The 27,303-nt window shown below is 34.2% G+C and overlaps 1 protein-coding gene across 14 annotated transcripts in view; it reads left to right on the top strand.

Moving 5' to 3' along the window:
• The window catches only part of KCNT2 (potassium sodium-activated channel subfamily T member 2), a 452,321-nt gene that overhangs the window by 411,328 nt on the left and 13,690 nt on the right, over positions 1–27,303 (top strand). For 10 of the 14 annotated variants that reach the window (XM_058274894.2, XM_058274893.2, XM_058274898.1 and 7 more), the window contains one exon: positions 8,661–8,961. In XM_058274894.2, coding sequence (XP_058130877.1) covers positions 8,661–8,961 — 301 coding nt within the window. The remainder of the gene's footprint in view (positions 1–8,660; positions 8,962–27,303) is intronic. The other 4 variants (XM_058274897.2, XM_058274895.1, XM_058274902.2 and 1 more) reach the window with 1 other exon arrangement.

The following is a 27,303-nucleotide window of genomic DNA, read 5'->3' as shown; positions in this document are numbered from 1 at the left end:
ATATCACTCATACATAAATATACATAAACAATAAGTATATAGCAATAGTTGTGAACCTATAAAACAAACATACGTAACATCATTCTGGGCCTTCAGTTCCTCACCTTATTAACAATGCCTTTCATTGTTGTGAAACAGTTTTAACTAATGATTAAAAAGCATCCTCAAAATATTTCTACTAACCAAAGTATCTTACATCTGGTGCATTTTTCCCCACCCCAGCTTATTATTATTATTATTATGTTTTTATATCATTTATTTGCAAACATACATAAGCAATAAGTATCTGGTAAAAGTTGTGAACTTACAAAGCAAATATGCATAACATCATACAGAGGGCCCATACATCAACCCTCCACCAACACCTTGCATCGTTGCAAGACATTTGTTACAAATTATGGAAAATATCAAATGACTATAGTCCTTTTCTTACTTTTGGTGTATTTTTCCCCCAACGTATCTTTTTTTTTTTTTTCAGTCTCATAATATGATTTTATTTCTCTATACTTTTTTCTCTTCTTTAAAAATTTTTTTCAATTTTTAAATCTTTTTTTTTTAAGATACATAGATCACAAAATATCTTGCATTATAAAATATAAGAGGTTCCCATATACCCCACACCCCACTGCCCCCACTCCTCCCACATCAACAACCTCTTTCATCATTGTGGTACATCCACTGTATTTGGCGAATACATTTTGGAGCACTGCTGCACAGCATAGATTATAGTTTATATTGTAGTCTACACTTTCCCCCAGTATATTCAATGGGTTATGGCACGATATATAATGTCAGGGTCTGTCCCTGCAATATCATTTAGGACAACTCCAAGTCCTGAAAATGCCCCCACACCACTTCTCTTCTTCCCTCTCCCTGCCTCATCAACTACCATGACCACTGTCTCCACATCAATAATACAAATTTTTCCTTTGCTAGAGTCACAATAGTTCATAATGTTTAAAATATATTTTTATGATAGAAGTTGTAAACTTACAAAACAATTCATGCATATGTGCAGAATTCTCATACAACACCCCTCCATCAGCACACCACACCGTGGTGGAACATTTGCTACAGATTATGAGATAATATCATCAGATTTTTTAAAATTAATTAAATTATTTATTTCTCTCCCCTTGCCCCCCCACCCAGGTTGTCTGTTCTCTGTGTCTATTTGCTGCATCTTCTTCGTCCGCTTCTGTTGTTGTCAGCAGCACAGGAATCTGTGTTTCTTTTTATTGCGTCGTCTTGTATCAGCTCTCTGTGTGTGCAGTGCCATTCCTGGGCAGGCTGCACTTTCTTTCGCACTGGGCAGCTCTCCTTACAAGGAGCACTCCTTGCACATGGGGCACACCTACACAGGGGACACCCCTGTGTGGCAGGGCACTCCTTTCATGCATCAGCACTGCACATGGGCCAGCTGCACACGGGTCAAGGAGGCCCAGGGTTTGAACCGTGGACCTCCCATGTGGTAGATGGATGCCCTAACCACTGGACCAAGTCCACCGCCCAATATCATCAGATTTTTACCAGTTCCATAGTGTACATTTGACACACTTTTCCGTGCTCCCCCATTATCAACACGGTACATCTTTGGTATAGATGCATGAATATTACATTATTACTGTTAACCACAGTCTATAGGTCACTCCACTTGTACTTTTCCCATGCTTCTCCACATTCCCACCACCCTGCAAAAGTGATGCACATCTGCTCACGAAGGACACTCTTGCATGTGTACCACAGGCTTGTCAAAAATTACTTTACCTACATGTGGGGTTTGTTTCTGAACCATCAGTTCAGTTCCATTGGTCTATGTGTCTGTTTTTATGCCAGTATCATGTTGTTTTTACCACTGTAGCTAGGTAATATGATTTAAAGTCTAGGAGTGAGAGTCCTCCAACTTTGCTTTTCATTTTTAAGATGTTTCTTGCTATTCAGGTCTCCTTACCCTTCCAAATAAATTTGATAACCATGCTTTCCATTTATTTTAAAAATGCTGGTGGAATTTTTATCAGGATTGCATTGAATCTGTATATCAATTTAAGTTTTAATTTGTATTAGAGTTTATTAACTATTTTAACTTGGGATGGACAGATGATGGAAGGAACGTACATGTGATCTCATTTTGTCAAGCCAATTTTAAGTGCCACAAATTTAATTTAACTTTAGTTTAATGAATTTATTGGGTCACAGTATCCATGCCTACTGTGTGATAATGTAGGTCATTACATGTTATGATTAAGCAGAATTTAGGCAAGATAGAAGTTTTGATGGTTAATGTAAAGCATTCTGTTTAACCTCTGTTTTATATTTGGTAAGTTCCCCAAGAGCATAAAGGAGTTACCTTAGCTCTTAAATTGTTTAAATTTAGTGGATCCCCAAGCATAACTGTAATTTGAGCCACAATTTCTATGAAGACATGGAGTTTTCCTATTGTTGCATCGTAGGAGATATTAAAATTAATTCAGAATATTTGTTGTAGAGGTAGAAAGCAAATAAAAAATTATTTTAGTAACTTATGAATTTTTAAATGGGTCAAATTGTGGACCTCTGTTTCAGTTTTTTGTTTCTTCTCCCTGTGTCCACTTTTTTGTTGTTGTTGTTGCTGTGGCTGGTAGTTTCCAGATACATTTTTGGAGAGGTGCTCTACCCTGATCAGATTTAGACATCTTTTCTCCAACAGTCTCAAATCAGTATCATCATGAGGTATAGGGGCCTCCCCAATGGCAATGATCACCCTATTAGATTTAAGGACCCTGGAGTTAAGTCAGATTTGAATTAGCCCTTTGGCTATGTTACAAGGAGACTGTGGGTGCTTTCCCCTTCAATCCTGGGGATCAGAATCTTTGTTACACCAGAGCCATAGGCAGCAGCAAGAGCAGAAGCATTTTGTGGGCCCATCTGCTTTTAGGAATGTAGATCTCAGCATGCCACAGGGCAACTGCTGCTCCCCTGCATAAGCAAACACCCAGATGGACCTGTATATTGCACAGGGTATTAGCCTTTCCCCTGAATGCTCTATGGAATGGGGTCAATGGCACTTGAGACATTGGTCTCAGAGTAAGAATCACTCCTATGAGCGCAGGATCAGTCATGGCTTTTACTGGAGTCAGTAATGACTTTTACACCCAATTAAATAAGAGATAAGTGATAGGTCTGAACTAAGGTACATGGCACAGGCTACTTTAAAGAGACCCCCAATTCCATACTTAGGTCCTAAATGCCTATTATTAAAACTTCCAACTTAGATTGATTAAATTTAAACAGGCTTTGTAGGGCTCAACAAATACAGTACAAAGAAGGATGAATCAAAGCACAAGCTTGCCAACTGGCAGCAATATAGCTCAAAAAGCATGCTCACCAGCGGGGAGCAAAGCCCATTAACAAACAAAGCAAAAGAAGAAAGTTGCCATGGTTGTGGTGATCATTGCCTAAATACCCTGTTCAGTGTACCAATTGCTATGGTCATGCTTGAGACACAGAATGGACACCCCACTCCAAAATCTGGTTCAGATGCCAAGACTAAGGATGACACATGTACCAAGAGGGTATGAAAAAGGCTATAACTCCACTTTCTGTGGAGAGCAGAGCAAGCTCCTAAGCCCCTAGAAAAGTGACTTGACAGAGAAGGGAAAAAGGACAGGATGGGTTAAAGGATGGCAGTTGGGCTGAGGTTTCGCTGTCATAGGACAGGGCTAATGTGGTTTGAACTTCTCACTGGTGCCAAAAGAAGGAGCACCTTGGTTTTCTTTCTTCTCAGCTTGGCCAGATGTGGGATAAAATAGAAACACCATCTACTATGAGTAAACCTTACATTCTTAGACTTCTAGATGCAACTGAAGGATACCTAAGAGACCAAGTAGATGAAATGCATCATTTTAGACATTGAAAATAATGGGATTTTCATTATTCTAAATAATTAGCTTTTTATTTTTATTTTTTTGAGGTACTAGACATTGAACCTGGGACCTTATATGTGGGATGCAGGCACTTAACCGTTGAGCTATATCTGCTCCCATAATTAGCTTTAAAAAGCTATTATTTGAACCATAATTTCTTAGTGAATATTTGGTTTTAAAGTTTAGAGTTTTACTACTAGTGTTTCATAAGTTTTTCTTTGTCATAAAACTCAGGAAAAGTATTATTATCACTATTTTACAAGAAATTTAATTGGTTTCCTCAGGGTCATAAAGAATAGTACTGATGTTGCTGGAACTACCATCCAACTTAAATCTAAATTCAGCATTTTTTAGATAATAAGATTGATTATTCTCTAATTGCCTCTGAAAATATGTTGAAAATACATCTAAATGCAATGTAACTACCTGGTTTCTATCTCTCCTTAAGCCATAGATTATATGAACATATAAAACTGAGCTACTGTAAAATTAGGGAAATGCTTTTCTGTAGATGTTTTTAAATAAAAAGAAATTTCTATTGAATCTAAGATCACTAGCCATATGAATTTAAAAGTAGATAATGCCTGATTTCATTTTCTTCTGTTTTCTTCTTTAGCAATACTTGTGAATATATTGACTCATAAACCAGGAAACACAGGTTTAAGCCTATTCTAAAGTTCATAAAACTAATTTTAAGGGAGTTGTAAATTCATATAACCAACACTCATTTTCAGACTACTAGATGAAGTGATTTATTTTAAAATATCCCTTTATTTCACAGATTGCTCAATAACCATTGACATGAAAACCTGTTCAATGAAAAATTGAGAGGAAATTAAAATGAGTCATTTCAGTGCAAGAGTGTGTATGGGGGGTGTATGTGTGTGTGTGCATGTGTATAGTGTGGAAGAGTGTTTGATATATTTTATGAATTTACATTTTTCACCTCTCTGAAAATAAATTAATTAATCAAGTTCTTTTAAACATAAGAAACATTTTCTCATTTATAAAATTTTTATTTCTTATTCTTTAGAATAGATATTTTTAGCCTTTTCTGACAATATTAAGTTTGATAAATGGAGGAAAATAATGACTTCCAGAAAATGATATTTTAAATTTATATGAAAAATGGAGTGACCATATGACTTTTTCATTTCCTTATCGAACTATATAAATATTCTCTTAGAAGCATATCATATAAAATATACAAATATTTTATCATTCCAAATATTTATCATTAAATATGATTTTTAAGATTTATTTTATTTCTCTCCCCCTGCTCCCCCTCCCCTCATTGCTCTCTGTGTCCATTTGCTGTGTGGTCTTCTGTGACTACTTACATGCTTGTCATGAGGCACTGGGAAACTTGCTTTGTTGTTGTTGTTGTTGTTGTTGTTGTTGTTGCATCATCTTGCTGAGTCAGCTCTTCATGTGTGTGGCGCCACTCCTGGGCAGGCTACACTTTTTCACATGGGGTGGCTCTCCTTTCAGGGCACACTCCCTGTGCGTGGGGCTCCCCTATGCAGGGGCGTCCCTGCATGGCACGGCACTCCTTGTGCACATCAGCACTGCGCGTGGGCCAGCTCACCACGTGGGTCAGGAGGCCCTGGGTTTGAACCCTGGACCTTCCATATGGTAGGCAAATGCTCTATCAGTTGAAACACATCCGCTTCCCTAGTATTAAATCTTGATTTTTCAAGTCAATGATTCCATTAGGCTTCTGACAAAAGTTCAAAAAAATAAAAAATAAAAAACAAACTAAAATCCTCTATTCATAGAAACAGTGCAGAAAAATTTGTAGAAACAGTGCAGAATAATAAACCTCCACTTTCACTTTAAATACTTGCTCTCCCCTTCAGAGTCACAAAATTTTAACCAAGAAAACTTTTCTCCCAAGGATTTGTTGATAACACTGATTTCTCATGAAATATAGACATCGACAGAGAAAATGGAACCAAAACTCTTATGAGTCATCCCTCTCTTTCACACCTATTTATTTTTTTTCAAATGCTCCTCACAATTATTTCTTTTTCTTGTTTCTGTTTTACTGTCTTTTCTATAAGTCATGATATTAACTAATATATATTGAACTTTGCTGAGGCAGGCATCCCATTATGTACTTTTCATTCATTTTCTCTTTAATTCTCAGAAAACTCTTTGGGCAAAGCAATACTATACTGACCTTTTTTTTTTTTTTTTTTTCTTTTCAGATAGGGAAGTGGGACTAATCTTAGAGAAACTGAATTACATAACCAAGAACACAGAGCTGGAAACTGGTGGAACAGGACTTAACACCAGGTCCCTTTAATGCCTGAACCCTTGCTTTTAACCACTCTTATCACACTGGCTTTACAGCAGGAAAAGATTGTCCTATAAAGGCATCATTGTGTTTCCCAGCACTACATTGTTTCCCCTAGATCCTAATATCACACTCAAAATGCAGAAGAATTACAACCAGAAGGTGAAATAACAAGAATGTATATTTATAAATGGAACTTCTTTTAAAACACACACACATATTCAGCACCCAGTAATAAAATAACTGATGTTAATCACCAATGTTATTGATAAGGTGAATAATAATTCTTACTAACTTATATTAATAGTAGTATTTTTATATATAGTAGTTAGCAGTTCACAAATGTCTTCCATATGTATTAACTGTGTTAACATGAATCTTCACAACAGGTAGGACATTGGTATTATCATTCTTATTTTACATAGAGGTTATTGCAGTTCTGTTGTAGGGACAGAGCTAGGACACATCAGAAATAGCATTCACATTTGCATATCAATAGACATAAATCCAGTGTACTTCTTACTATGTCATATTGGAGGAATGGGAGAAAGTCATGCAAATATCAAACATGTAAAGAAAAATCTCTGGATGTATTGTCAGTTTGGATTTTTAAAATTAATCCTGAATTCTCTCAATCCTTTTTCTTTAAGTGATATTTGCAAAGAGATTTTACTTATTTTATGAATTATGAAAAATACTTATGATTCTTTTGAATTTTTATGTATAAATCACCATATTCCCTTCCTTGGGGAATTAAAAACATTGATGAATAAGACTTTCAGTAGTATTTAGCTAATATATGCATAAATTTCAGTTAATGTTTTTTATATACGTTTCATGTAATACCTGATATACACAACTTAAAAAAATTCACAAAGAGAAATAGTATTTTATGCTCTACTTCGAAGAGAAGAAAATCTCCCCTAAAATATTTATTAGCTTTTGGTTCTGTGACAGGAATTATACCTGACAATATATAAACATATTATCTTGAATATTTGGCCTATCAAAATTACTATTTCAACATATTTGTGGGAAAGCAAACTATTACTTACAGGGACTTATGACTAGAAAAAAGGACAGAAAGTTCACTTCAAATAAATTGAAATTGTGATTAGCAAAACTGTAAGCAAATGCCTAAAGTATGAATGGACTAACATTTTCATTTTTGCTGTAAAGTATTTATAAACTACTCAACTAAGATGGATATTCCTTATTGGTGGTACTTATTATTCAAGAGTTTATGTATTTTCACTTCTACGGAAGAGTGCTTTCAGTGTATTTAGGTAAGACTAGTCATAATACCTTCAACTTAAGTTCTGATAGTTAAAATATGACTAAGCCTCAATAATTTATACTCATTTTTAGAGGATTTTATTAGACTCTACTTCCTGACCTTACTTAAATTGGTAATTTAAATTCTATTATTTTGAAAGCCAGCAATGCATGCATGTTGAGCTGAAGTTCAAGCTTCCATCCATAGAAGGGAAACACAGGTAGCAGATCGTGAATGCTGCTTTTACCTGTAGTACAAGTCAGGAACCTATTCATTTGTATGTGCATGTTTTCAGAAAATAAGACTTTGTGCTTTCATCAGTGTTGCACTTCATATGACTTCCTGATATGAGAAGCAACAATTTTGAAATAGGAAGCTTTGACTTTCTAAGGTCCTATAATCAAAAATATCCTCATACTTTAAAACTCAGATTTAGTACTAAAAAAGTAAATCAAAATTGGCTTTATAAATATGCTCCTTGTTTTTCCCACCTCTGAAGAGTAACCTAATTTAAGTTTTAGTTGCGATTCTATAACATTTGTGAAATGTTAACATTTACAACTTATTTTAACTTAAAATATACTTAGAACAGTTCCCAAAATATGTTTTACTATTTCAAACAGAAAAGCATTTTATGTAGTGAATAATGGATGCATAAGTTTAAAGTGTTTTATCATGTTCTTCTGGGTCATATGAGGGAATAAAAGAGATTCACATTTTTAAAAGTTCATTCTAGCACCATACATAGACAGAGCAATAATTGACACCTTTTAAGAATATTAATCTAAAAATAAAACAAATTTTAAAATTTCTATTTAAGTTTCATGTGGGAACTTGTCATAGATTTATTAAAGTCCATTACATGGGCTTTGTTTGAATAAAATTATAAAATATCTATATTTTTGTTTGTATGTTTCAAACAACTCTATCCTAGGGATGTCATTTTGACAAGAAAACTCTCATGAATAAAACTTTAATTCTCATGAAAACTTGTATTTTAGGATGCAAAGTTATTTTTGGTAACCAAACATTAGAATCAGTGACTATGATTTTGCTCTTATTGTGGAAAATCTGATGAGTAAATATACAATTATATGACAATATTAGCAAAGGAATATTATGTCAACTCCAGGATATGATTATTTCTAAAATATCTAATTGTCAATATCCATTTCCTTTCAAGTCTCAAATATCCATCAGTGTAGAGGAATGGGAAGACACCAAAGACACCAAAGAGCAAGGTCACCATCGCAGCAACCACCGCAACTCCACATCAAGTGACCAGTCAGACCATCCCTTGCTGCGGAGAAAGAGCATGCAGTGGGCCCGAAGACTGAGCAGAAAAGGTCCAAAACATTCTGGTAAAACAGCTGAGAAAATAACCCAGCAGCGACTGAACCTCTACAGGAGGTCAGAAAGACAAGAGCTTGCTGAACTTGTGAAAAATAGAATGAAACACTTGGGTCTTTCTACAGTGGGATATGGTATGCTCTTTAAAAGTATTGTATGATATGGGTTTGTGATTTCTTACCATTAGTGGTTATGTAGTTGGCCCTAATTTAGTAATTTATGAATTAAATCTTTGTTTTACAGGTCAATTTGTAGGAATTGGAGACACATATATAATCTTATACAGAACAGTATATCGATAATTAAAATAGCTAAAATTTTAAGTACTAGTTTAGCTCTCTAGACACTGCTAAATCCTTTACATACGTTGTCTTTTTTTAAAAAAAAAAAATTACCAGAACTTTTTTCAGAGAGTTTTTTTTTCCATTTTAGAGATGAAGAAACTAAATAAAATAATTTGCTAAGTAGCTTGTTAATAGCAAATCTGGGATTTATATTCAGGTCTATTTGACTCCAGAGTCTCCCTTATATACCCCCCCACCCCCCCACACACCACATCTTACTCTAGTACCTAAGATAATAATATGCGGCATTGATGAGTAATTAAATGTACCAGCCAAAGATAAGGAGTTTCTATAAAATTTGTCTAGTTTCTTTTGGTACAGAAACAATATTCCTCAAAATCTTTAAATTGAAGCTCATATAGTGTTTTATCTTAGACATGCAGCTCTGTCTCAATAACTATTAGGCCCCTATGTTAATCTGTCATTACCACATAAACTACGTAAGAACAGTTTCAATAAATAATATAACAATAACTTTAAAATATACATTTATTACTGTATGAATTTTATTTGAAAAAATTTGTCAATCCAGTAGAAAGTCAAATGATGAATAAGAGGTGTTTGGTTTGGTTTGGTTTGGTTTTATATATAACTTTGGTAAACCAGGAGCTAAAATAGTGTCAGTATCATGGATTTTAAGAATAAAGTAGAATTTATTATATATTCATTCTCATCTTATCTTTATTGGTAAAGTCTCTGTTTGAGACAATATACACAGGGAACACATTTTAATTATTAAATTAGATAAAGTTTAGGAGAATTTGCCTGTATTTCTTTGAACTAAGAAAAGAGACGTATTTACTGAGTACCTACTCGATGCCAGAAACTCTCACATGTATATTATGTACATTTTCTCATGTACTCCTTATAAGGCCAATTAGAAAGGTATCTCATTATACCTTTCAAGATGCTGAAGCCCAGAGGACTTTGTACAAGGACATACAGTTGAAATGTATTGGAGTTAGGATTTCATATGTAATTGAAATCTATAATTATATTTCAGTTACTTAAATGTAGTTCAGACTCATCTGTGATGAGTCCATATACCGACACAAGAGCTTACATTAATACATTTAGAAGCAAATTAAAAGAAGAAAATGATCCTCATTTTAAAAGTTCACTAATGGCACTCCACCCATTTAATGACGTTAAGCATGATTATATTTCTTATGGGATTATAGACCTGTATTTATGTGCACTTTTGTTAATTATTCAGCTACTTTCTCTTTTTTTAAAAAAAAATCTTGTATGTTCATTCAATACCTACTGTTTTTCATGAACATCTTAAACCCAAGCTGGTCCTATAAACAGTGTGGCAGATAACAATTTTTTACTCTTAGTGATACAAAAGTATAGAAACTGACTGCATGAGAGAATCATCAGGGAATATATTTTTTTATATAAAGCCTCTATCAGGTACTATTATGGCTTGAATTGTGTTCCCCAGTAATCCCCATACCTCAGAATCAACCATATGTGGGAATAGGGTCATTGCAGATGAAATTAGGCAAATTAAAATGAGGTCATACTACAGTAGTTTGATCCCTTAATCCGATATGACCGCTGTCCCTATAAGGTGAGAGGAGATGCAGTCAGACACAGGTTTGCCAGCAAACCATTACAAGCCAGGAAGAAGCAAGGAAGGATTCTCCCCTACACATTTCAGACTTCTAACATCCAGAGCTGTGAGGCCGTTAATTTCTGTTGTTTAAAGTTACACAGGTACCGTGTTACAGCAACCGTGGGAAGTTAGGATAACTACCTTGTTTTTGATTATTCTTTAGGATTTATTTTTTATTATGGTTTCTTCATTTAGTTCTCACTAACTTTTACAGACAGGAAGAACAGATACTATACACCTTAATTCTTTCTGTCCCCCTTTCTTTCTTTCTCTCTCCTTCCATTCCATCCATTCATTTAACCAAAGATTCATAAATTCATCCTAAAGCCATGTACTAGACACCTGTTTTCATAGCACAATGATTATGAAAACAGGATTTGGAATCTAGCATTTCAGGTTTAATCTGGACTTTTCCATTTACTACTGACAAACATCCATCCAACCCATATTATTGGCTACCCTCTCAATGCCAGGTACTGTCCAGGAATATGGAGCAATGACCTAGCCATACAAAACATCTGCACTCGTGGAACTTCCATTCTTGGTCAGCCAGGAGATTTGTCACTGTATTTAATTTGGTCTATTTCCTCATCTGCGAAATGGAAATAATAATACCTATCTCACATATATTTTTTGTGAGGAAAAATGGAATAATGATAATAAAGTGCTAAGCCCCAAACTGGCATTCAGTTAATACCACAGATATACTATATATTGGTTTAAGTACTGTATGTGTATCCATGCTTTACACATATATAGTATGATTTCTTGCACCCCCAAAAGACCCCACAATTTTTACCTCTTTTGGAGTGATATCTGCATGTTTTAATGCAATTATTGTTTTTCATATTGGCTTTCCCTCCTTGAGGAAAAGGGAATGTCTTACTCATCTTTGTATCCCCAACAAATTACACAGTTCTGGCACATAGGAACTCAGTGCCTGCTCACTGAATGCATTAGCAAATAGAATGCTTAGAGGTAAGAAAATTGGATTTCAAATATAAATGATTTTACTGAGTCACTTAGCTAGTATATGCTTAAGTCAATATTGGAATTTGTGACTTTTGACATGAAATACTTTATGCACAATATATTATGATTGATTTAACCTTTGGTCATATTTTTATTTTATTTTTCTGAGTAGGTCTGGTCTGCTCTGGGAGAATTGAACAGATTACTTTGACTTATTGAATATGAGATGTAAAAGAGAGGGAAAGGGAAGAGTCAAATGATTTTTGAGGGATCTCATTTGAGCCACTGGGTGTATGATGGTGACATTCACTGAACTTAGAAGAAGAAGAAGAAATCTTTGGAGTGAAGATAATGAATTTAGTGCCTTGGAGACTTCTAATGGGTGATGTTCAATAAGAAGTTGACTTTCTGCTGTCTGGTACTCAAGAAAAAGGAAAAAAGATGTGTGTATAAACCTGAGGTCCCTCAGCATATAGATTTTAATTAAAATCATAAGATTAGATAAAATCACTCCAGGTGAAGGCCTACAAAAGAACTCTGAGAAATACCCATATTTCTGGAATTTTAAGGGAAGAAGAATTTCTAAAAACAAGAGGCTGAAAAGAATTGTTTAGAACTGAGTTACCCAGAAGAAGGCCTTAGTATGCTAGTTATGCTATTGACTGGTTACAGGTTTTATTATGACATTGATTCCTTTCACTTTCAGAAGGTCAGGTGGGGTCTGAGGAAGTCAGAGCTATACCTCAGGCTGGTCATCTCTAGCCACAAGCGGTTTTATCTGTTACTCCAATGTTTGTTACAAATATAATTTTTGGTGTTTCATGGTGTGAAAAAAAATATCAATAAGCACTGGACTAAAGAAATAGGAGAAAAACTAGAGAAATAGAAGGAAAGATTTCATAGTTTGCAATAGTACTGAAGGTTTTGTGATACATTCTTGTGACCATCCGTGGTGGAGCAACCTCAGTTGGATGGTATATGTGAAAGCTATATTTGAATAGGTTGATGAGTGAGGGTTAGGTAAGAATTTGTATATAGTTTATTTAAATATATATTTTTTTAAGATTAAGATTGACCATACATAACAGAAAAACCCAAAGAAAGTATACCTTTAAAAAGGTTGAAGGTTTTATCTCTCTTGCAGATCAGTATGTTTGAGAGAATTGGTTCAGTGCTGGTGAAACACCGTGTTATGGGGAATTCAGTCTTCTATCCTATTGTTCCACCATCTGCTTCCATTGCCAAAGGTTATATCATGGCCCAAGATGGCTGCTTGAGACTCCAGTCATTTTGTCCACATTCCATCCAGCTGGAAGGAAGGAGGGACCAGAGAGGAAAGGAGTTTCTCCTTAAAGATATTAACCAGCTCTTACATACCATGTCCACTCATATACCATTGACAAGAAAGTATCTTTCATTATTTGTGACCCAGATCTATTATTAAGAAAGGCAAGAAGAACTGGCAGTCTCTGCCACAATAGACTTTCTTTTTTCAAGACGTTTGATATGAAGGAGAGGCAAGAAATATGGAGATAACTAAATGCAAATTGAAGTGAAAAGAGGGTACATATATGTATTTAATCAGGGAGATGTGAGCATGTTTATAAACTAAGACAGCTGTTACTGAAGTTGAAAATATAGGAAAAGGATCCCAGTTGGAACCTTTGCTTTAAATATTTGGAAATGGGAACAAGATATGTGTTTTTGAATGCAGTAAATTTGTGGATATTTTGATAGTGATATATTATGATAGTAGGAGGTAAAGTCATATACTGAGAATGATAAATAGTAAAATTATTCTAAGACTTGGAATAGTTCCTCTTTGTGTAGTTTTGCCACAAACTGGATATATAGTTGATTTATTTTTCAATGCTTTGAGATTGTTTTCCCTAGAATTTAATTTTGTTTTAAATAAAATATTTACTTGGTTCCAAATTCACATGTTCAATTTATGATACATTCAAAGAAGTTTAACTATCACCTTCACTGCTATGCATTCTTATTTCCCTTTCTTGTGGTTTAATCTTTTTCTTTTAAAATTTATGGTTTATCCTTCCATTTTTAAAATATACCGTCAACATTTTCAAACTGGAAGGATAAACCTCACCATAATGGGAATGCCATTTTGCATTGTTCACTTAACATGTGTGTGGACATCACTCTTGTAGGAAGTGTTTCTTTTAACAGCTGCTTAATACTCCATAGTGTGGATGTACCACAGTCTATTTATCTAGCCTCTTCTTGGTAGATATTTGGATATTTCCAGTCTTTTGTGATTACAAATAATCCTGTAATTAATGATTATATTTGTGCATCTTTTCATATTTTACCAGTGTATCTTTGGGATGGATTTCAAAAAGTGAGGCTACTGGATTAAATTTAAGTGCAGATATAATTTGTTGTTGGCCAAATTTTCCTCCTTAGGTATGTACCACTTTCTATCTTTGCCAGTGAAATACAAAAGAATCTGTTTCCTAAAACCTTTCCAATAGAATGTTATCAACTTTTGGATGTTTTGGTACTCATAAAAAATGGTATCTCAGTGTACATTCCCATTATGGTGAGGTTGAGTATGTAAAGGGCCATATTCAGTAAGCAATTTATTTCTCTGATAATTTTAGATCTGTTCTTATTCTTTAATATATTTAGAGGTTGTTTTTATATTAGGGATATTGACACATTGACTAAGATATTTGTTGCAGATATTTTTTCTCAGTTTACATTTAGTATTCTTAATATAATTATTTTTCTGTATTTTTCCATTATTTTGTACAGATTTTAACTTATTTTTAGTGAAGTTTTGTCTCTCTCAAGTTAGAGAGGAATTCTCTCCTGTGTTCTTTAGTATGCATTTGGTTTCATGTTTCACATTAAAGCATCTGTTATATTTGGAATTTATCCTGGTGTGTAAGGTGAGAAATGGATCAAAGGATCAAATTTTTACTTTTTCCTAAATATTTTTTTCTTTTATGTAACACTATTTATTAAAATAGGCATTTACCCCTCTGTGATTCTATATGCTATTCTTATCAGATAGAAATTTGCACATGAAATTGGGTCTATTTCTAGACTTTCTATTGTGTTACATTGATCTCTCTGCCTATTCAGGCAAAATTACCCGCTGTTTTAATTATAGTGGCTTTATAGTACATTTTAATATTTGCATTTTTTTAGCATTTTCCTTGCTCTTCTTGCATCTTTCTTCTTCCAAATGCATATTATAATTAACCTATCTACTTCCAGATTAAAAGAAAATGTTTTTTTCTGTTTTCTTAATTCTATTTCTTTCTGGCTTATCCAAAACAAAATTCCATCACCAATCTCACTTTTTCCTAATCTTTGATCGTTCTCCATTTTCTTTCTCCTAGTTCCTTTTTTAACTAACTAGGTCTCCTTTCCTTATCTTAACACACACAAGCATACACGTACACAGGCACACACACATACACGTGTGTACATATAAACCTTAGTCTTCACTTTCTTTTTACCTAATACTCCTTGTTTTCTTACTTTTATCAAACTCATATGTAGTAAACTTTGTCTATATTCATGGCTTCATCACATATTTACTCTTAATACATTTCTCCTTTTCCCACCCTCTTTTAGAAACGAATATTAAATATAAATATCCTTATTTTCCTTAATCTATCTTCAAGAATATCCTTTCCTGGATCCTTATTTTCTCCTTTCTTTCTGAATTTAAGTTTTCTCCATCTTCCTTCTGAATTTAAGATTTTAATTAGGTATTTACATGAGAAGCACCAGCAAGAGCAGTATATTTGAATTAGAGTGTACTTACTGAAATTCTACCATGGAACTATTGCAATTAGTAATGGAAGAAATTGTAGTATTGATGTGGAGAAAGTGGCCATGGTAGCCTCTGAGGGTAGGGAGAGGAAGAAGAGGTATGATGTGGGGGCATTTTCAGGACTTGGAGTTGTCCTGAGCGTTACTGCAGGGACAGATGCTGGACATTGTATGTCCTGCCATGGCCCACTGGGTGGACTGAGGAAGAGTGTAAACTACAATGTAAACCATTGTCCATGTGGTGCAGCAGTGCTCCAAAATGTATTCACCAAATGCAATGAATGTCCCATGATGATGAAAGAGGTTGTTGATGTGGGAAGAGTGGGGTGAGGGGGGTGGGGAGTATATGGGGACCTCATATTTTTTTAATGTAACATTTAAGAAAAAATAAAGAGAGAGAAAAAAAAAGTGAAGACTGGCACCTGGGTTCCATTTTGACTGCAGGGCGCACTTACTATGTACAAATAATAGCAAGTAAAATAGCATATTTTATTGAGCACCTAATATAAGCTATGTGATATCCTTTACAACTAATAACTCTATGTGGCAGTTACTGCAATTTTTCTATTTCACATAATATGAAATGGAGTCATTTTGGATACCATCCTCTTGTTACTATTAATTAAAAAATAAGTACCTGTGCCCTTCCCCCTGGTTTAATAGATCTGGAATGAGACCTGGACATGCATTTTTAAAATGAGCTTTCTGTGTAAATCCTGTACGTTTCCTGGCGTTTAAATGATGACCTACCTCTCCTCTCATCTAGCTTTCTAAATGGTTTAAAGTCCCTCCCATATACACATAAGTCACAAATTCTAACCCAGAAATCTTCCAGGAGCTTCAGATTTATAACTGTATAACTGCTTTTAAATACTTCTATCTTGATATCTCTCAGGTGCCCAAAGTTTAATGTTTCCCAAATAAATCCAGTTCAACTGGTGATACTAACATCCAAACAATCTTCCAGAAATCTGGGCACCATCTTTGATTTCTCTGACATGTCCTCAGTGCTACTATAATCTGTCAGTTCACACTCTTTAGGACATTGGCTTCCTTCACTCTATAATCATTGCCCATTTTAGTTCTAGTCCTCATTAGCTTTCACATGAATTATGAAATAGCCAGCTAAGTGGTTTTCCTCAGCAGTCTTTCTTTTTCCAATCCATGCTGCACAGTCCCTTCAGATACACATTCTTAAAGTGATTGCACATGTTTAATCCAACAAATATCCATAACCTGTAGAATAAGGCCTTTTTCTGGACCTTGATTAGTTTAGGTCACTGCCCATATCTTTGCATACCTGGCACTTTCTTATTATAATGCTAGTAAAATGTTGTATCTACCTGTTTAATACTTGTTTGGCTTAAATTAATGTTAAATTAAGTTAAATTAATATTTTGAAGACATGGCATCTATTTTGCTCACTTCTGTATTACTAATGCCTAATACAGCGTATGATATATAGGCACATGTCACTGCCTGATTATCTGAGTGTAGCTTTTATGCCTTTATTATTTATCCAGCTTCTTCTGTTTTCTCCCCTAGAATCTTGTAACTTGTGATATAGAAATCCCTAAACTCTTACACCTAAAATTCTTGTACTCTTTCATAATCCTTACTATTATATATTTTATTTCCTTGCTTGGAATGTCATGTTGTCCTTCTGCCAAATTCTTATTCATCCATCATAATTAATAGTCAATAATTGATCAAAGATTCTATCCTACCCCTGCAAAGATCAGGATGCAATCCTGAATTTTATTCTTCAATTTTCAAACTTGCAGAAGAATACTGCTTTGGAAGTGATACATTGGAAGAAATTATTTGTATACTTTCTCAAGGAAAAAAAAACTAATTTCAAATAATTAGCAAATCATAAAGGATCTGAAAGGTACTTAAACACTTTAAAAATAGCCTAAATGGTTAAAATTTGCTAATTAAATATGCTTTTTGAGGACATGAATTGCATCTAATTTGTTCATCTTTGTATCTCCAGTGTCCAGTATGAAGAGAATGCCTAGTACATAGCAGAAATTTAAATTCTCTGAATCACTTTGTGAAATATAAAAGTTTTTAGAAAAGCTAAATACCTAGATAATTTGCAATAAAATAATGAAATAATTATAGGCAAATGTAGTAGCAGCTACTATAATGTTTTAAAGAGGTACACATTTACTGTACATAGTTATTCTCAATTCTGCTTAAGATTTGGTTGGCTTATCTTTTCAAATAACATAGTTAGAAATATACTTTCTTCTATATCTTCAAAATAAGAATTAAGGAAGCATATAGTTAGCTGGATTTGTATGAAATAGGAATTTAATCTATGCTTCATAAATAAGAAAATCAGTGTTGTTTTTCAAACAAAATTTGAAAATAAATAATATATACCTACTTGATTCATTCTATGCATAAAAATTTAACTACAAATTTATTTTTTGCATTGCTCACTAGATGTGACTCTGTTGTACAATTTAATCATAAACAAACTACTATAAAAACAGAACATAGTATCACTGAATTTTGTGTGATTTTGAATAACTATTCTTTCACATCATTGGCAATAATCTTAAAATACAAGCTGTAATTATTTTAATAGGTAGCCAACACACTATCATAACTGGGCCTAATATTTCCAGACTATTTTTGCTCAAGCAAAAATGAAAGAACATCAAATTATTTTTTATTTTAAAAATGCTCTTAGGGACCATGACTTGCCTAGGATGTCATTTACATGTAGTCTAATAATTTCATGATTGATTTCAGGGTTTAAAGTTTGAGAAAATGTTAGCCTTTTTTAACAGCAAAAAGGTATGCCAGCTTAAAAAGAGGCTTAAAGGTACTAAGTGTGTAAAAAAAACCCTGCTCCAGTAAATTTTGAAGGTTTTAGATTTGAGTCTATAGAAATGATTACTTTATTATCATGAAGAAATTAGCAGTTGAGGAAAAAATATGAAGATAAATATCAAAGGTAAGGAATTCATGAAATCTACAGGACTTAGAACAAGATTTCTATACCTGACCTGTGTTATATTTACATATCACTATGTGATAGCTTTCAACTCTGAAATGTTGAAAGCTTATTTGAGACATGAAATTCCTTACCCATGGATTAAGACAAAGAAGGAACTGAAATCCTGACCTCTCCTGCAAATTTATTAACACCAAAAACATCTTTAACATTTTCTGATATAAGGCTTGTTTCTACAGGATAGGCTGAAATAATAATTAAAAATAATATAACTTCTCACGTATATATTTTCTGAAGTAGACATGTATCTATACCTGCAAAGTTTTGATTAGATTACAGGTACCCAATCCCTCACTTATAATTCCAAAATCAAAAATTTCTGAAAATCAAATTTATGCATAAGTTTGGCACTAAAATTTATTTGGTCACAGAACCTGACACAAACTGCTTGAAACTATTTGTATCCTTTATTTTTCATATTTATTATGAACATTCATGTTTACTGCAGAAATATTAATTTGTTTGCTGTTTTAGTACCAGATGAGTTTATTGCATAATATACATTATATGTCCACTATTACATTCTAAATCTGAAATTCAGTTCTAAAATATATCTGGCATCAAGGTTTAGAGGAATAGAATTAGAGTATTGACATGTTTGGGGAAAACACATGTGGTGATAATCCACAAATTCTTCATGCTTATGGAATATTTTGGAAATTTCTCCAATATAATTTTTTTAAGTATTCACCTCAAATTTCATGGCACTGTCTACTGACTAGCTGTGTGTATCAGGTATCACTAACTCTCTGAACTTCATGTTCTTCAACCATCATATGATAATAAAGTCTTCCCAAAGGATATGATGCAATCGTTGGAATTATCAAATATAGGTTTGTGAAAAGATCTAGTAATCTACAAACTATGCTGCTTTGATCTCTACACTACAATGATTTCTTTGTAGAAATAACTGGCATTGTTCGTCAACAATCTACTTAGAATGGTTCTGATACTGACTAAAAAATAATCTTTTAACCATTAACAGATCCTTAATAATTAGCCCATAGCAGATATTTTAAATAGCATAAATACCTTCATTAGTAATTTATTACTTCAAAAAAATAAGCACTAAAATTTTATTGTTTTTGAAATATATAATTTACTTTTTCCTAATATAAATGAGTACATAAGATTAATATGCATAATCAATATGGTCCCAGAAAAGGTACCCAGAAAAATGAATGAATTTATGTGATTCTGTATTTATAGAACTGATACAGTCTCATAAAGTGAAGTCAGAAACAGAAGGTTTAAGTTAATTTTATTTTGGCCATAGAATGTTAATAGAAAAAAACAAAATAAATGGTTTTCGTTAATAAGTAATGAAGCTTTCAAAGGGTAACAACAGAGCTGATAATATTTGTAGTAAATGAAAATATTTGAACAATGAGTTTTCTGTTTCTTTTAATTAAAACTTTATTGTTTTTTGTCTTGGAGTTGTATCACAGCCTTTTTAAAACATTAATTTTTCAGTGATGCCAATACTTTTTTTATATTTTGCCACTATAGTTTACCTTACTACATTTAAAAATACATATACCTTATTTTTATTACTAGGAAATAGTTCGCAGGCATTGGGCATTGTTTTAGTCAGTCAAAGGGGTGGTTATGCAAGGTACCAGAAATATGTTGTCTTTTATAAAGGGTATTTATTTGGGGTAAAAGCTTAGTTACAAGACCCTAAAGAGTCCAATTAAAGGTTGTTTTCTCACCAAAGTCTATTGCCATGTGTTGACACAAGATGGGGGTGATCTCTGTCTGTTCTCTCCTTCCTTCTTCCTCTTAAGGCTCCATGGGCCTAGTTTCTTCTGATCTCAGTTGTAGGCTGGCATAGGGCTTTTCTCTCTTTCTGAGCTTTGACTGTTTCAGCCTTCTCCTGTCTGTGTATCTTCTGTGTCTTCTTGAGTGAATGCCCATTTATAGCAGCCCACCAAGGGGTGGGGGCTTAACTTGAGCTACACCCTACTGACATGGTTGAATCAAAGCCCTAATCTTAACACAATTTAATCAAAGACATCTCAGCTGAGTCTAATACAATCAAAGATGGTCACACCCAGAAGAACAGATCAGTTTATAAACTTAATCTCTCGTTTTGGAATTCATAAGTAGTAGTCTCAAAATGCCACAGGAGGGAAAGAAGAAGAGCCTCAAGGAATCTATCTGTAAGTCTTATCTCTCAGCAGGCCTCTTCTAACTGGGCATCTTGACAGGAATGTGCCCATTCCCTCAGCTCCTACCCCCTGACTAGCTGTCCTCATGATTCCATATCTTTCCTTGAGCATCTCCAACATGTGGAGAAACAGCCATATATGTACATGGTTTACTTTTCCTTAAAAAGCACACAAATCACCTTTCATTCTGTTTCCAGAAGCAAAATATTCAAACTTTCTTCTAAATGATATATTGGATAACACTTTAGAATTCAGGAAAATTATACCAGAAGGGTTAACTTTTTGATCTTTGGAAGCACACAGACCTATTTTCAAACCTCAGTTCCACCACCTATTTATCTGTAGGACCTGGGAAATTAAAACATTTATAAAGAAGAAAATAAAAACTTACTTATAAAATGACCAAATAGATAAAGCACTATTTACCTTTTTGTATGCATATGTTCACATTTTATTTAACATTTTCTTTATTACTGAACTTTGGGAATAATTGAATCTTTCAATATCATAAATTCCCTGAGATGAGACTTTTGTGAGAATCTTACTCAGAATAAATTCCTAGGAAAACAACTATACTTGAACATTTTTAAGGATTTTAGTAATTATTGCCCAAATATCTTCAGAAAATTTTTATCAATTTATAAACCCACCTAGCAGTTTCTAAAATTGTGTATTCTCACATCTTCACCTCCACTATTATTATCGAAAAATCTTTTTTCAATTTTACACTTGCAAATATATCATGATAATTTTACTTTGTACTTATTCTGTTACTATTAAGGTTTAAAAGACTATTTTAAAAGAAGTGCTATCTATTTTTACCACACTCATTTTTATGTAACTATTTTGTTTTGGACCTTTGCCAATAAAGCATACAGTTAATGAAGTTCTTATGCAGGTATGATGGTTTCTTCTCCTTGCAACCTCTTAAGGGCCCACCCTTTCCACATACTTACCCAACAGCCATTTTCTTGGTTCCACCCTCATCAAGCATCTGGGTGGTGACCAAGCTCCACAACTCACCCTCTAAGAACATTAGGGAAATGGCCGTTCTTTCCCTAATCTCTGAGATGGTGGCAACATTCTCCCTAACCTCTGGTATACAGGTCTTACTTTCTCAGAAAAGTGAGGTAGTGACTTAGCATTTCCTAATCTCTGGGACAAAGGCTCACCACTGTCAGAGAACTGGAGTGATGATCTCACTCTCCCCAACCCTTGGGGAATGTGCTCCACCATCTCTGTAGCCTGGGGCAGCAAAACTCTCTCTGAACAGTGGACTAGAACATCCACCTTCTTCAAATGCCTGTGCAAACTTATGCTCTCCATGCACATGGGTGTGGTCCCTCTCTTGGCCCAAGGAGATGCCTTAATTCCAGACCTCAGCTTCCATGGTTTTCCTCTTAAAGCCATTTTCCCTTCCATATCTCCCCTCCACGTCCCTTTTAATCTAAGCAAAAAGCTTGTTGGCTTAGCATACAGGAAGCAGGAGCATCACATGGTAAAGCTTTCCACAAGTCTTTCCTGGATAACCACACTTTCAATCATGACTTATGAATACCATGTTCAGTTAATTCATCATTTGGGGCACTATTGTCTGAGAGTTTGACTTCCAGAGATTTGTAATCAGCAATGTAGACCTTTTCTATCAAGCATCTCACAGTTCCTCCAAAAAATACCCTATACCCATTTATAAAACCATTCCAGCATTTTTGGTAATTGCATCAGACTCTACCCCACTCTTGATGCCAAACTTTGTATTAGTCAGCCAAAGGAATGCTGATGCAAAGTACCAGAAATCTGTTGTCTTTTATAAAAGATGTTTATTTGGAGTAAACTCTTAGAGTTACAAGGCTCTAAAGAATCCAACTCGAGTTTGTTTTCTCACCAAAATCTGTTGCCATGTGTTGAAGCAAGATGGGGGGTGCGATCTCTGTATGGTCTCTCCTTCCTTCTTCCTCTTAAAGCTCCATGGGCCCAGCTTCTTCTGATCTCAGCTGTAGACTGGTATAGGGCTTGTCTCTCTTTCCAGGGTTTTAGCTGTTTAGCCTTCTCCTTTCTGTGTATCTTCTTCTGTATCTTCTTGAATGAGTGCCCATTTATATCAGCCCACCAAGGGGACAGGGACTTAACCTGAGTAACACCCTACTGACATGATTGAATCAAAGCCCTAATCTTAACACAATTGAATCAAAGATTGCTCAGCTAAATCTTTTTTTTTAAACATTTATTATATTTATTTCTCTCCCCTTCCCCCCACCCCCACCAGTTGTATGCTGTCTGTGTCCATTCGCTGTGTGTTCTTCTGTGTCTGCTTGTATTCTTGTCAGTGGCACTGGGAAACTGCATCTCTTTTTTCTTGTGTCATCTTGCTGCGTCAGCTCTCTGTGTGTGCAGTGCCACTCCTGGGCAGGCTGCACTTTTTTTCACATAGGACGGGTTTCCTTACAGGGTGCACTCCTTGCGTGTGGGGCTTCCCTATGCGGGGAACACCCCTGATTGGTACAGCACTCCTTGCGTGCATCAGCACTGTGCATGGGCCAGGTCCACATAGGTCAGGAGGCCCTGAGTTTCAACCCTGGACCTCCCATGTGGTAGGCGGACACTGTATCAGGTGAGCCAAATTCGACTCTTCGTTAGCAAATATGCAAACCAGAAAACAGTACAGATATCATTGCAGAACTGAAAAATATGTGTCTAGAACTGTATACACAGATCTTTCAAAAGTGAAAGCAAAATACAGTTTAAGAAAACCAAAGTTTAGAGAACTTGTCACCAGCACACCTGTCATACATGCAAAGAAAAAGGTAATTAAATTTCTTTTGAGAGAGATAAATTGATAACAGATGGGAATTTGGATCTAAGCAAAACAACTGGTAAATATATGCATAAATTTAAAGGACGTATTTCTAATTTTTAAAAAATTTTGTTAAAATAATTTGCTGTTTAAAGCAAAAATTGTGGCAATGCATTGTGTAATTTACAGGATATGTAAAAGAAAATATGTATGACAAAGTGATGGTTTGAAGGTATATGAACCTGAAAAAACAAGTTCTTAAATCTAATCCATTCCTGGGTAATCCCTTGTAAGTAGGATATTTTGAAGAAACTAATTTAGTTAAGATAGGACCCACCTCAATCAGGATGGGTCTTAATTCTATCACTGGAGTCCTTTATAAGAGAATGGAATTTAAACAAAGAGGGAAAAATCCAGGGAAGTAAGAAACTGAAAGCAACAAAACCTGGAAGCAAATATGGAGACCAGCAGACACCACCATGTGCCTTGCCTTGTTGGCAGAGGAGCAAGGATCACTGGCTTGCTAATAAATTCCCATTGTTTAAATCAGTCCATTTCATGGTATATGCTTTAAGCAGTCTAGGAGACTAAAACAGGTAATAACAACACACATGATAGGGAGAAATGGAAGTATACTGTAGTAAGGTTTTTGATACTACATATCAGTAGTATGATATTTGAGGGTAGGTAGTGATAAGTTAAAACGGTATAATATAAACCCTAGAGCAAGAAATAGTAAACTACAGCCCACCAGTTTTGTAAATATTGGAACAGTCTTGCTGCTTTTTATTGTCCATGGCTCATTTCATGCTAGACAGAATTTAGTAGCTGTCACAGAGACCAAATGACTTTCAAAGCAAAAATATTAGCTCTCACCCTTTACAGAAAAAAATTGCCAATCATGCCTTAGAAGAACTATTAAAAAAAAAAATTTAAACCAAAGAGATAGCTAATAGCTGATAATGTAGATAAAATGCAATGAAGAAAAAAAGAAAAAAAAAAAAACTCAGTTAATCCAAAGGATGCAGAGCAAGAAGAAAAGAGGAGCAAATAATTGATGGGACGAGTAAAACACAACTAACAAAATGGCAAATTTAAGCTCAACTGTATTGGTGATTATATTTACTGTAAATGAGATAAAGACATAATTGAAAGGCACATGATATCTTCAGATAGGTTTAAAAGCAATACCCAAATATATTTGTCTAAAAGTAATGAACTTATAATAAAAAGAAACAAATATACTAAAAGTAAAAGAATGGGGGGGAGTGGATATGGAGGTCCCAGGTTTGGTTCCTGGTGCCTCCTGAAAAAACAAAAACAAACAAAGCAAATGAAAAAACAAACTCAGGGAAACCTATGTGTCTCAGTGGTTGAGTACTGGTTTCCATATGTGAGGTCCCAGGCTCATTCCCTGGCCCCTGGTACCTCAAAAAAAAAAAAAAAAAAGGTAAAAGAATAAATTCTGATAAATCATGCAAACACAAATTCAAAGAAAGTTGAGTGGCTATATTAATATCAGATAAAGTAGTTACATGCATTAATATGGATGCATTTCAAAAGCATATGCTAAGAGAAAAAAATCTACACAGAAAAGAAAATGTACCATATAATTCTTACAAAAAGGCAATCCACAATTGCTAGGAGCTTGGAGTCATGGGAAGTAATTGACTGCAAAGGTGCAGGAGAGAATTTTCGTAATTATGAAAATTTCTACATCAAAATTTTGGTAGTGGTTTTATTTTTCAAAACTCACTAAACTGTACACTTGGAGTTGGTGAATCTCTTATTTTGTTTTACCATAAAGACTAGAAGGTAAATAGAACAATGATTAATATTTTATGATAATTTAACAGATATTCTCAAAGACATTGGCTCATGTGGTATTTAATAAACGATATTGAATGATTGAATTGAAAAGCAAAATAATGAATATTGTGATACACTGTGGTTATCAACTAATCATAAAAGTGCTTTATGGAAGTCATATGGAAGTACTACAGGATGTGTGCAAAATTGGAAAGCATCATATATACATATTTTTTAACTGTTCAAATAATATGCTCAATGTATTTTTCTTCAAAATTCAGCTACTTTTTCAGGTGAAGAACTTTTAAATTTAAAGCACTGGGTCCAAATTTTTATATGAAAAAATATAATAAATTCACTATTTGTTTTTCTACTTTATGCAATATATTATTTTACTTTTTTCAGATTATCAATAGACCCATTGCTTAAAATTGGAAATACTTTACCTGAAAACATATTGAACACATGATTTGAAAATGTAACTAATGTGCCATCAAAAATAAGCATGTGGTATGATACTTACTTTGCTAAAATCTAAACAGCTTTGGTCTACATCTCTTAATATAAAATAGCTATTATCATGGTATTTTGAAGGAAACTGCCATTTATTGAGCAGCTTCTACTCACCAGGGACCCGTAACAGTCCTGAAGGGCAGCTCAATATTTTTCGACTTGGAATGAAAAAACAAAGCATTATAACAAAACAGGACTTTGCAGCATTGATGAAATAATCTGTTTTTAGGCACAAATCTATTATTTATTTATTTTTAGTTGTCTATCACATTAAACAATGGCAAGGGAGTTTTGTTCTTTTGATTCTTTGTTGAAGGTGATGATATAGATTTTGAAATGTAAACCAATATTAAATAATCAATTTCAAGGAGAAAATGAGTTAAGTAACTAGTTTTGTATATGAAGGCTCTCAGTAGATATTGGCACAAGTGAACTTAAGCAAATTCTGAAGCTTTTCCCTGCATCATATTATTTGTTTGTTAATTGTTTCTTCTGATACTGATTTCTGAAGATTCATATGAAAGAAAATTATGAGTCACTTATTTTACTTCTTGATTTTTATCTTATCTATCATGAAAGTGTTCTTCATTATTGAAGGTACTAAAAACCATTTAAATAGCAATTGGTTAAATAGAATTATAGTCTCATCCTTATCTCTAACTACCATGTTTTTGTCCTCCAAAGTAGACAAAAATAGTTGTACTCAAAAACACAGCTTGATACTAAACTGGAACAATGAGCAAATTAGGCTCTCTTTCTCTCTCTCTTTCCCTCCCCCGCCTACCCCCAAAACGTGATCTCCTTTCCTAGCTCTCCCTCTTTCTCTTTCTTTCCTTCCCAATTTCTTCCATTTCCTTTCCTCCCATCCTACTCCAAGCCACTTGAGCTTCAGGTTTACAATTACTACCTAACATTTTTGAGTCCAGCCTTGAGCCAGTGAGGTCCATTCCTTTAGAGTAGCCAAAGCAATATGTTTAATAAGAAATTAGATCATGTCACCAATTTCCCCTTCCCTGCCACTTACAACTTTTCAATGACTGCCCTTTGCAATTAGAATAAAATTCAAACTTTGACCAATGTCTAGAAAGCCCTACAGGATCTGGCCTCGTTTACCTTTCTGACATCATTTCCAATTTATTTTTTCTTGCTCTCTCTACTTCAGTCTCACAGGCTTGCTTTCTGCAATTTCAACACAGCCATCTCAGGCTTTCGCACTTGCTCTTCTCTTTGTATTGAACACTTCACCCCCCTCCCCTCATCTTCGTATAACAACGTCTTCTGTGACTTTCCTTTAGTGAGTCCTTCCCTGATGACTCTAGAAAATATTGTTCCCCTGACCCAGAAATGCTATCGCATTACCTTTTATTCTCGTTTTATCGCAGTACATATACAATTTTGTTTACAAGTTTTAGTT

The sequence above is a fragment of the Dasypus novemcinctus genome, chromosome 13, assembly GCF_030445035.2.
Source record: "Dasypus novemcinctus isolate mDasNov1 chromosome 13, mDasNov1.1.hap2, whole genome shotgun sequence".
Classification (NCBI taxonomy): Eukaryota; Metazoa; Chordata; class Mammalia; order Cingulata; family Dasypodidae; genus Dasypus; species Dasypus novemcinctus.
This window is presented reverse-complemented; position numbering and strand designations above follow the sequence as displayed.